Source organism: Sardina pilchardus, chromosome 12 (genome assembly GCF_963854185.1).
Source record: "Sardina pilchardus chromosome 12, fSarPil1.1, whole genome shotgun sequence".
NCBI lineage: Eukaryota > Metazoa > Chordata > Actinopteri > Clupeiformes > Clupeidae > Sardina > Sardina pilchardus.
The window spans coordinates 27,563,251-27,574,286 of record NC_085005.1 but is presented as its reverse complement, the minus strand read 5'-3'; the positions used below and the strand labels follow the sequence as shown (position 1 = coordinate 27,574,286).

At 45.0% G+C, this 11,036-nt stretch overlaps 1 protein-coding gene across 1 annotated transcript; it reads right to left on the bottom strand.

The window, feature by feature from the left end:
- Nucleotides 1–3,167: 3,167 nt before the first annotated feature.
- On the bottom strand, nt 3,168–10,910 carry stxbp6l (syntaxin binding protein 6 (amisyn), like). Its single transcript, XM_062551155.1, has 7 exons — nt 10,663–10,910; nt 10,012–10,166; nt 9,281–9,411; nt 8,664–8,910; nt 8,412–8,522; nt 6,304–6,479; nt 3,168–5,322 (listed from the first exon to the last, which is right to left on the bottom strand). Exons 2-7 carry the CDS (start codon nt 10,157–10,159, stop codon nt 5,299–5,301), a joined length of 837 nt encoding a protein of 278 aa, XP_062407139.1. The 5' UTR covers nt 10,160–10,166; nt 10,663–10,910; the 3' UTR covers nt 3,168–5,298.
- Between the last annotated feature and the right edge of the window lie 126 nt (nt 10,911–11,036).

Below are 11,036 nucleotides of genomic sequence, written 5' to 3'. Positions count from 1 at the left end.
TGTGTGTCCATGAGAGTGTGTGTTTGTAGAAAGAGAAAGAAAGATATATGCAAGTATATACAGTATGTAGGTGTTTGTGTATTAGGAGTGTGTATTTGTAGCAAGAGAATAAATGTGTGAGAGAGAAAGTGTATGTGTGTGAAAGTGGCAAAGTGTATGTGTGCTTGTGTGTGTGTGTGTGTGTGTGTGTGTGTGTGTGTGTGTGTGTGTGTGTGAGTTTGTATGTGTATGGAAGAGAGAGAGAGTGTGAGAGAGAGAGAGAGAGAGAGAGAGAGGTTGTGTGAGTGTGTGTATGTTAGAGAGAAATAGTGTGTATGTCTGAGAGAGAGACACAGAGGTAGTGTGCATCTGTATTTGTTTGTGTGTGTGTGTGCATGAGAGACAAAGAGAGTGTCTGTGTGCGTGAGAGAGAGTGACTGTGTGTGCATGTACTGATGTGAGGATGAGAGAGACAGTGTGTGCGTGTGTGTGTGTGTGTGTGTGTGCGTTTGTGTGTGTGTGTGCGTGCGTCTGTGCGTGAGTAAGAGAGACAGTGTGTACATGTGTGTGTACATGTGTGTGTGTGTGTGTGAGAGAGAGAGAGAGAGAGAGAGTGCATGTGTGTGCGTGCGTGCGTGACAGAGACAGAGTGTGCATGTGTCTGTGTGTGTGTGTGTGTGTGTGCACGAGAGAGACAGAGTGTGTGTGTGTGTTCCCCAGCATCTGGCCTTAATCCAGGACCTGCCGGTGAGACGAAGATGAGGCACACCCATGTTTCCCTCCCCTCATCCCGGCCGCAAATGGGATTTCTTCCTTTTCCGTTACTCACCAACAGTAGTCTGGGACACAACAGCGGCCTCCACTGCCACCTCACACACACAGACACAGTCGCGCGCACGCACACACACACACACACACACACACACACACACACACACACACTGCGCTCTGGGGACGGCGATGAAAGCGACATCTGCTCTGCTTCGGCGCTTTTTCTGGGTCTTTTTTTTCCCTTTCTTTTTTTGTCATGGCAAAATACAGCACAACAGCTGATCTGAATGGAGGATATTAGAGAGACGTTTTGCGGCCGTACTTTCCGCTGTGATTCAGTGACCTGATTTCTAGTCGACTGCGTGTCTGTGGCCACATACCTACCTCTCAAAATCTGATATAACTGACAGTTAGGAGGTAAATTAGATTTTGTGGCCAGTATAGAGTAAATCAACTATTGATCCTCTAAGGGGGGTATATGAGAACTATGTGAAATATGGCACTGGAAATCAATAGTGGATTTGCACTAAAAGTTCACCTAGCATGTGGACATTTTATATTTTATATAATGATTCACTCAATTTGAAATGTTACCGCACAACTCAGGAGTTTTACTGAGTGTTTAATTCACTGTCAATTCCTGGAGCTGCATTTCTTTTTTTGGAACAAATCTCTCCTCCAGAAGCTGAGTAGAGGTGGAGCCAAGCCCACTGAATCACAGGAGCTTTTTACGGTGGACCAAATATGATAACTCAGCAGCAACAAAAGCAAAAACGCCCCTCTTCAAACACTACAGACAGCAGTCCCTGGAACATCAGGTGGCTTGAAACATTCCTCCTCCGGAAATGAAACGGTGGCAAACAGGCTGATATTGTGTCTGTATCCAGTGGTGGAGGAGGTGGGGGGTGTGTCTGACAGGGACGGGAGGGATTGATAGGTCAGCTCCGGGGTAATCTCATAAAGGTCAGTGGCAGGCACATCTGCATTAACCTCTAGCAGGTCACTTGTGTGTGTGTGCGGGTGTGTGTGTGTGTGTGTGTGTGTGTGTGGGTGTGTGGGTGGGTGAGAGTCAGGGATGTGTCTGGTGCTAAGACCTGAGAGCTAGCAGCGATGGATAGGATCAATGGAGGATTGATGCCCTCGGATTACAGCTGCCCAGCCACAATGGCACGACCCCCAACAGACTTCTTCACGCTGTCACGGAGAACACGCAGGAGCCCCCCCCCCCCCCCCCCGTCAGCCGTAGCAGTACTCCACCCTCGCCAGCCACAGACACTAAACACCTCCATCACCAGTCATCATGCGTCAATGATGGAGAAATCATGTTGAAATCTGGAGAGGTGAAGATGCTCCAGCCCCCGGCAGGGAGGAGGGGGTGTAGTGTGGTGTGGTGTGGCTCAGAAATGGATGAGATGAGGGTCAGATCTGTGGGGTTTTTTTTCATGCACAAGATCTGCATGCATACTATCTGACATCCAACCCCATGGGATGATGAATAGTGGGTTTCGACCTTCATTTTGCACGAGACACCCAACCGCTCCCTCCACCTCCCTTCAACAGAACCACAGCCGACCGAAGCCCAAAACGAATAACACATAATCCCCCAGAATGCTTTGTGAATGCTGATGGTGCACACCATACATCAACCACCTGGGTCATGCGCTTGAGCCAGATCATCCCCCCGCCACCTCTCTCTGTCACACACACACACACACACACACACACACACACACACACACAGAGCCTGTCAGCATCCACATGAGACAGCACTTTGACAAGACAGAACACCCCGGACGGCATTCTGCATGCATTAAAGAGGTCAGGGATGAAGAGATGATGAGCTGTGTGTTTTTTCCCCTCCTCCTTCTCCTCCTCCTCCTCCTATTCTTCCCCCTCTTCCTCGTCTCCGATGGGAGGCACACACGACTGCTTTGAACATTGGCAATCAACTTTAGACACATGGGTGATGGTGATGAACATGGATCCCACATTTGAAGAATAGATTGAAGCACACACCATAATGGGGGGCTCACAGTAGTACTGTACTGTATGTAGGCCTGATCAAAACCACAAGCTCTCTCATTTATCTCTGGGCCCGGAGCAGCTTTTCTATCTTGACACATGGACATGAAAGTATCTGAAGCCACACTTGCCTTTATGAAATATGCATTTGTGAGAAATCATACTATAGCTACAACATCAATGTTGCAATAGGATATGTGCTTTTTTTATTTTGGCTATGGCGAGTATCTTTTATGGGGAAACTGTACAGCAGCTGCATCAGATGAAAGACTACAACACGAGAGCCCTCTACTGTGTGTGGAGGACTATTACAGTCATCGACTACATGAGATCATGCCCCGTGTCTCTCACTCTCAATCTAGACCGAATGAACAAAACACACACAGAAGACTGGATAGGTCCCAGTAATTTATTTTACCGTAAGATAGAGGAGTGTTAACAGCTTTCGTAGTACACACACACACACAACAAACCACATGAAACACAAAATGGAGGGCAAACTTCTAATGAGTCCAGACAGGGAGAGGGAAGGTCAAAAGGTTCACTGTGCACGGCTCGACTCTCACCAGCATGTCTAATTAACCATCGAAAACAGCCTCTGGCTTATTAGCCGTAATTGGTCGCTTCCACTGTCAATCAAAACACATCGGTGAACATAATTGGAGTGCATTACAATACAGTGGGCTTTAGATGTCAAAGTGACAAAGAACGTGTGAAAAATAAACATGAAAATAAACTGTACAGCAAAATAGTAATAATAATAAAAAAAAAAATAGATAGAGCTTTATATATTTATTCAGGGAATGGTTTGTTGCAGAGAGCATACGCAGGCTTCTCTTTAACCCTATGGAAGAGGATAAGCCACCAGACACAGCTGGATGCTCTCTGTCAAACAAATCACTGAACACACACACAAACACAGTGGACTGACATTTGCACGAGGGACAAACATATGCGTAGTGCTAGTAGGTGAAATACACTGAAGCGACAAGAACCGCAAACATGTTTTGACATCATCTCACAATTCCTACGCGCACATTTCACCACCTGGGTTTACCCTTACTTTGTGTCACGTACAGACTCATACAAAGACCGCAAACCCAAACGACCTAAGGGACAACCACTCGCTCCTCTGAAATGGGACCAACATCTAAAAGCCAAAGGTAGTAATCACGTCACAGACCATTGACATCATATCAACAGATGTTATAGAATACATTTGAAAAAAAAAAAAAGTTTTAAAAGGCCTTGTCAAAGCATGACAGTGTGATTATAATACTACAACACAATGAGCATGATTCACCAGCGACACATAAGCTCCTTAACAAGGCTTACTGTAGACATATATATATAAAAAATAAAAATTAAAAGAAAAATCAGCTCTTTCTAAAAATGCATTAGACACCCTATATAGGAAAGTAGAAGCTCAATGGGGCTTTGTGAATAAGTAATACATTACTCAGGCCAACATGCTCATACACACAACAATTGTTAGAGAGATAAGCAAAGTTTCCAAGCCTCCATATTCACATGGTCAGTCCTACATTGGCAGAAATGAGTTGGTTCAAAATGGAAGAAATTCCTTGAAAGAAGGAAAACTGGCTTCACTGCCGTCCTCGACACCCCTGTGCTATCTTATGTCCAAGTCACCCAAAGACTATACTAGGCTTCAGAACTCACATCAGTTCAACCCTTTTACCACAAGAGATTGCTCTCCACCCTAAAAGTCACACAAACCACAAATAGAACGACGACAGCTATCCGATAACCACACAAAACTAATGTAATGTGTTCCAGTACCTGTTTCAAGTAATCAATTTATAGCACAAAGACCGATTCCGTAAAACATGCCTTGAATGGGAAAGTATTCCATGCATGACCTCTGATATTATATCAATACGGTGCTCTCCATGAATAATATGCGGTCAATCCCATTTATGTTTGGAACAATCAAGTGTGCATCAATCCAGAGAGAACAAAAGACCTCTGGGTCATTTAGACCGTAGCATACTTTTTCACAGCCAAACATTAACTGGCTTGTCTAATAACCGTTGGAATTCCCCTTTAAAAAGATCATTAAAAAGTCCTCATGACTTCAGTCAGCAACAGACCCACTGGGTAAACACTCGAGAGACAGTAAGAGCCTTGTGGCTCACTGGCGCCATCTAGTGTCACCCAGGCCGCGCTGTGGTTCCACAGTGAATCATGGGCTCTTCCTCCAGCCCTGGCCAGCTGAGGGGAAGTCATGCTCTCAGCTGGGGGGGTGATGGTGCCACTCTTTGTCGTCTGTACTGCCCACAGGGGACAGTTCTGTGTGCTGATGCACTGATTCAAGTGACACAAAGAGGAGCAGTTCATGCACGGCCTGTTGACTGCCACGCTCAATAAATAAATTAATAAAATACAGAGTAGTAGAGAGTACAGCCTCTCATACAAATGAACATTAGTGATATTACAAATAGGAATTATATTCACACGCAATGGCCTGCATGTGTAATGGGGTGCCCTTCGCCAATATTCTCACTGTCAGCAGCTATACTTCAGAGCCAACTGGAAAAGGAGGAGAGGGGATAGAGTGCATCTTAAACAAATTATCACGTCTTTCCAAATCCTTGTTTTTGGTACAGACTAGAAGTTGCAAAATACTTATTATGATTAACGATCAGGACAGTATGAAGGGTGGTCAAAGGAGAGCATTTTATAGCTGAAGAGCCTCATCAATTACTGAAAATGCAGGCTATGAAGAGTCAAGTAGACAATATGGAAAAATAATGTCCTCTCCAAAAAGCTTGACAGAGCAGAGGCCAACAACTTACTTCAGGTTGAGAGGCTTTTCTTGCCAGTTAAGTAGACAAATGACCAGATAATTAGGCATTAGGATTCCAATTGACTTAATAATGTCATCCAGTTGTAAAGGTCTGTGTTGAGCCGTAGGATCGCTTTTAAATGAAATAGGAGAACAATATATTCCCATCACAGGCTGTGAATGGCCCTCTCAAAGTGGACGTGATGAGAAAGCTAAAGAATGCTCTGTTCTGACAGTGAGTGCACACTAAGCTAACAGGCGTGATCAAATAGGTTTGATGAACAATAGCTATTGAGACAGATAGATTATTTTATTCATCCCCAAAAGGATATTTTTTACAGTCATTATCAAATCATGACCACTTTTGATAGCAAGGACAAATGTTAAATATGATTGTTGACGTTTTAAATACCTGGACTATCCGAAGGCATCAACCTCAATGAGGAACATGTTATTTCCCCAATTATCTTATCTCATTTCCACCCCTCACACCCAGGGGAATATTTGATGTTATTTCCCCCAAAGCCCTGGGGTTAGTGTGTGCTTCAGTGCCAGAAGAGAAGAGAAGAGAGTGCAAGAGCGTAGAAGTGGAAAAAAGAAATCATTCCAGTGATTATAAACAGAAGCATTTTGGTGAGAAAACAGCCGCAAGCGACACGTTGGCGTATCAATGAGCGACTAGAAAAGGACGCCACCAGGAGCTCCTACACCGTGCGTGTCCTAACCTTGTGCGCCGTGTCTGAAAAGCGCTTGGCACTGTCCCTCATGTGGGCGCTTTTGTCCTCGGCGCGCCACAAGCGATCCCCTCGCTCGCCCAGCGCCTGACTAGCCCTGCGGACGGCTTTTTTCATGCTGCCCCGTGGCGGGCGGGCTGGGGATGGTGTCCTGGATTTGACCCCAACTGTGAGGGGCGGGGGGGGCGGGGGGGGGGACAAGCAGAAGAGCAAAACTCAATTAAACAAACCCACATGATTATTAAGCATTTGTGTATAAAGATGTCAGCGGGATATTAAGTGTCCATATGTACACAATTCAATTGGGAAACAGACACTGTTATTAAACTCGTAAGATGCATTGTAATGATTTTCATTCAGCCCCCTGCATCAGTCATGTTAATATTCCCAATTAGAATTTCAACAAATAGCAACTTTGTTTCATGAGCCACTCTCTCTCCTCCCACCTTGTCCTTTTTCATGCAGTCGGCCTATGTTGTATTTATCCCTGCGACAGTTGTACTGTCAGGGGACATCGCTCTACAGTGAAACTCTTTTAGCAGAGCATCTCACTTCCCCAGTTCAGAGAAGAGCCTTGTATCGTTACTTTACACATTAATATCATACCATTTAGTTTCACCAGGAACTTGCCATATTGATTTTTTTCACCGTGTTGTTTTTTTCCCTTCATCTATCAACTATGGTACAATTCAGAAAATTGGCCTTTTTTCAGTGTCATTCTACTCAAAATGATGCGACTCTGTGAAGCAAGCCAGACAGTGTTGTTTCAGTGCTGTCAAGGCTCCCTTGATGCTGTTGTTCACCTGGTGCAGGGCTGAAGAGATAGGCGAAGCTCTGGCACAGCACTCAGCACGGCTATACACATTTAAAAAACATAACACCTTCCCAAGCCTGTGAGCCATCTTGGATGTACACGTCTGAGGGTGTGAAAAACTAATTGCAGGATTGCGGCACTGCCGAAAACAGGTCACAACATTTCAAATGAAAAAAAGGGGGGTACTGTAGGGAATCAACACACCCCACACGGGATCCTTCCTGTCTGCGGTGTCATAAATATAGCCCTATAATAAATGGCATCGTCAACAAACGCACGGTGAGACGTGCAGCATTATGAGAATCCGCCACCGTTTTCGCACAATCCTTTTCTCCTCCTCCCCCTTCTTTTCATCCCTCTCCCCCTCTTTCCCTCTCTTTCCACACTTCTCTCTATCCCCAATTCTGCTCGCTCCCGCTCCCGCTGCCTCCACGCCCCTGCTACAGCCTGGCACCTCTCAGGCCCCATGACACCACCGTGGTGGGTCAGCGCTGTTGGTGAGGCGTGGTGCCACAGCACGGCACGCGGGGCAGCTCCTGCTCGCCTCCCTCAAGGCCAGCCTTTGTACCGCTCCGCTCCGTACTCCCCCCCTCCCTCCCTGCTTCCTGACGCCAGAACAAAGTCCCCTGTGATTACGCCGCCTCACACCAAAAAAAGGGCCTCATTCTCCAGCACCAACCGGCCCCACCATGGAGATCTATCAGCGTCCGAGAATAACAAATGGCAGAAACGAAAGTGATCTGCACTCTCCCAAAAAGACCAGCCTTTGCCTCAAACAAACAATGGTTTCTACCTAGAAATCCATGATAAACTACCCAATAGATCATCGTTTCCCAACCTTGGGGTCATGTGGGGTCGCCTGAGACCATGGGTATCTTACAATTTTCCAGTACATTACATTAAAATATACATACATCGAAAAATATTTAAACCCCCATGATATCTAAGTTAAGTAACTATTTGGATTACAATTTGGCTACATAAAAATAAACTTGTGAGTTTATTGACGTAATCATGCTTGATTAACTTTCCTAACAAAGTATCAAAACAACCAGACGTGCAAAGATAGACAGACAAATTAGTATGGCTTGGACATTTGAAGAAAATTAAAGTATCACTCTCAACTATACAACAGAGATCTTCTGAATGATTGGGGTCGGCAACGTTTTGGGACGTCAAAATAGGGTCCCTTGCCAAAGAAGGTTGGAAACCCCTGCAATAGATGGAGTACTCTGGGAAATAGTTGGAAAATACCCAAGAGTACCTGAGCTGTGTGAGTTTGTACCTGACTTTCCTTGACCAGCAGGGCGACGTTTAGGAGGGGGCTGCATGGCACTTTTCATTCGGTTCAGGAAGATCTTGCAGCGGTAAATGACCATGTTCATTGAGCAGGCATCTTAGAAGTAAAAACACATTTCTGATGTTCACATGTGGATATTTGTAAAAATAGCGTTGCTGTTCACAAAGAGAAGGTGAAAGACCACTCAGAGAGAGTCCTGTATAGTCACACAAAAGTCTCCAAGAAGCACACCCTTACCCTCCATCAGTTTGGACTGGCAGTTGACAAATTTTGTCCGAGGGACGATGGGTCCCTTGCGGGCCTCTACCACGCCAGGTTTCTGGGGGTCTTTGACCGCGCCTGGGTTGGTCTGGCCATCCTTGCACATCCAGTAGTTCTGACAGGCCTGGTAGAGGATCTGGATGAACATGCACTTCTCCGCGTCAGATCCGGCCGCCCACTGGTCAAAGGAGCGGTCAAAGGCCAGGTCGAACTCTGGGCAATCCTGGAGAATGGAGTGTTTGGGATGGGTCAAAGGCAGCCCAGCCTTTTTATGTTCCACAATACTGGACATTGGACAATACAGAACACTTCTAATGCGCTGTCAGAGTCTCTTAGAGTATGTGTTTTGACTTGTTCATCCATATTCAACATGCTTAAACTATCAAATTGTATTACATGCTTAAACTATCAAATTGTATTAAAGGTAATATTTTTCATATGTGCCTCCTGGGAACCTAAACCATGCATTTAGTTGCTGTTAGCGCCTTAGCGGCTTGCTAAAAACAGTGGGATTACATAAACATATCCTCTTCCATTGGATTGAAGTTAAAGAGACATAACTGTAGGAACATCAGAGAGGGTCGATGGCTCACTTTGTTGGGATTGATGCCATCCACCTGACGGAGTTGCTCTATCGTCCAATGGGACGTCTTGGTGAGGCGGGGGGAGCCCTCAAACTGCTTCACCTTGGTGATGAAGAGCTGAGCAGGGAGCTTGTTGGTTGCTGTGTGAGTGGGAGATAAAGACCATATAAAAGAATAGAATAGAATAGAATAGAATATATACTTTTTTGATCCCGTGAGGGAAATTCAGTTCTCTGCATTTAACTCAATTTAACCCAATTAGTGAACACACAGCACACAGTGAACACACAGTGAGGTGAATCACACAACCCAGAGCAGTGAGCTGCCTGCCCAACCAGCGGTGCTCGGGGAGCAGTGAGGGGTTAGGTGCCTTGCTCAAGGGCACTACAGCTATGGACTGGTCGGGGATCGAACCGGCAACCCTCAGGTTACAAGCCCGAAGCCCTAACCAGTAGGCCACGGCTGCCCCAAAATCATTAGTCCTCCAATAATTAGTGATGCATGCTGGTAAAAGAAGGAGCGCTCTTGAATATCAGAATCACATATGGATAGCAACTCTCTTTCACCAGGATTTTTCCTAAGGTCTTTCACTTGGAAAAAAAAATTCTGTGCCCTGCCTTATCAGAACTTTATTCGGAGCCACTAGCCTATATTATTTCAAATCTTACACAACCCTGCCCGCATCTGAATTCAGGCACATTTGAGCCCTATACACTTGACAAAGACCGACTGGACATTACCTGACAAGCAGATGAACGTGGTATATTTCCGAGCTGCAGATAGAAATGGAAGTCTTCTTTTATTCCTCCTTTTGACCTCAATGGCAACCAACAACTTCTGATCAAGGGGGACAAAGATGTCTCTGTTGATGGTGGACTGGATACTCATCCTTGATCTGTAATGAATGTATGGTTACAGAAATGGAGAGCAGGGGGGGGATGATGGTGAAATAAGTCCAAACTCTCCCCATCACATCAATGTGCTTTAAGCTACTTTTAAAAAAACATTTTGACCATGAAAGCAACATATTTTGGCAGGTTTGTTAGACTACACACAGACGCGTTCTCTATGCGCAAAAGTCCCATATAAGCCTAATGCCTACCATTACTTTATTTGCTGATACATTACATGTTGAACTGAAATTAGCCAATGAAATGTCCTTAATATTTTAGGCATTTTAAATCGTCCCTCCCATATGTCAGTAAGTAGCCTACAATAAGAAAAAAAAATGTTGCCAACACCTTCAGAAATCCAAAACCAACAAGAGTTAACATTTCTGTCCTGTTTTGTCCAGATAGCCGAACATTCTTGACGAGAACTGAAACGTAGTCACCTCTGCTAAAAGTCAACACATTTGTTTTTTAACTGACAAAAAGGTGAGTTGAATTTACCTGTTTGGTGTTGAATCTTCGTCACACAAAAGTTGAAGTTAATGATTGCTATTAGTTGCTCAGTTTTTACCCGAGGGATTTCTAGACCTCTGTAAAATCAGGTAAGTTTATTAAGTTCGTTTGTGGGAGATCAAGCCATTTTCGAAATCAAATTAAAGCCGGAAGGTTAGATCGCAAATGATCAAAAACACTAAAACGCACCCGCTTCCACTAAAGAGTTTGTTAGTTATAAGATACCCAATGCACCGTCTCAATCCGCCAAGTGGTCACGTGGGTTGTGCCGTGCAGTCGCCCTGACTTAACCCAAAGAAGCCAATTGGTAGCCAAAAAAGTCCTGACAATTGGCGACTATGTCCAAAATAGACAAACGGCGA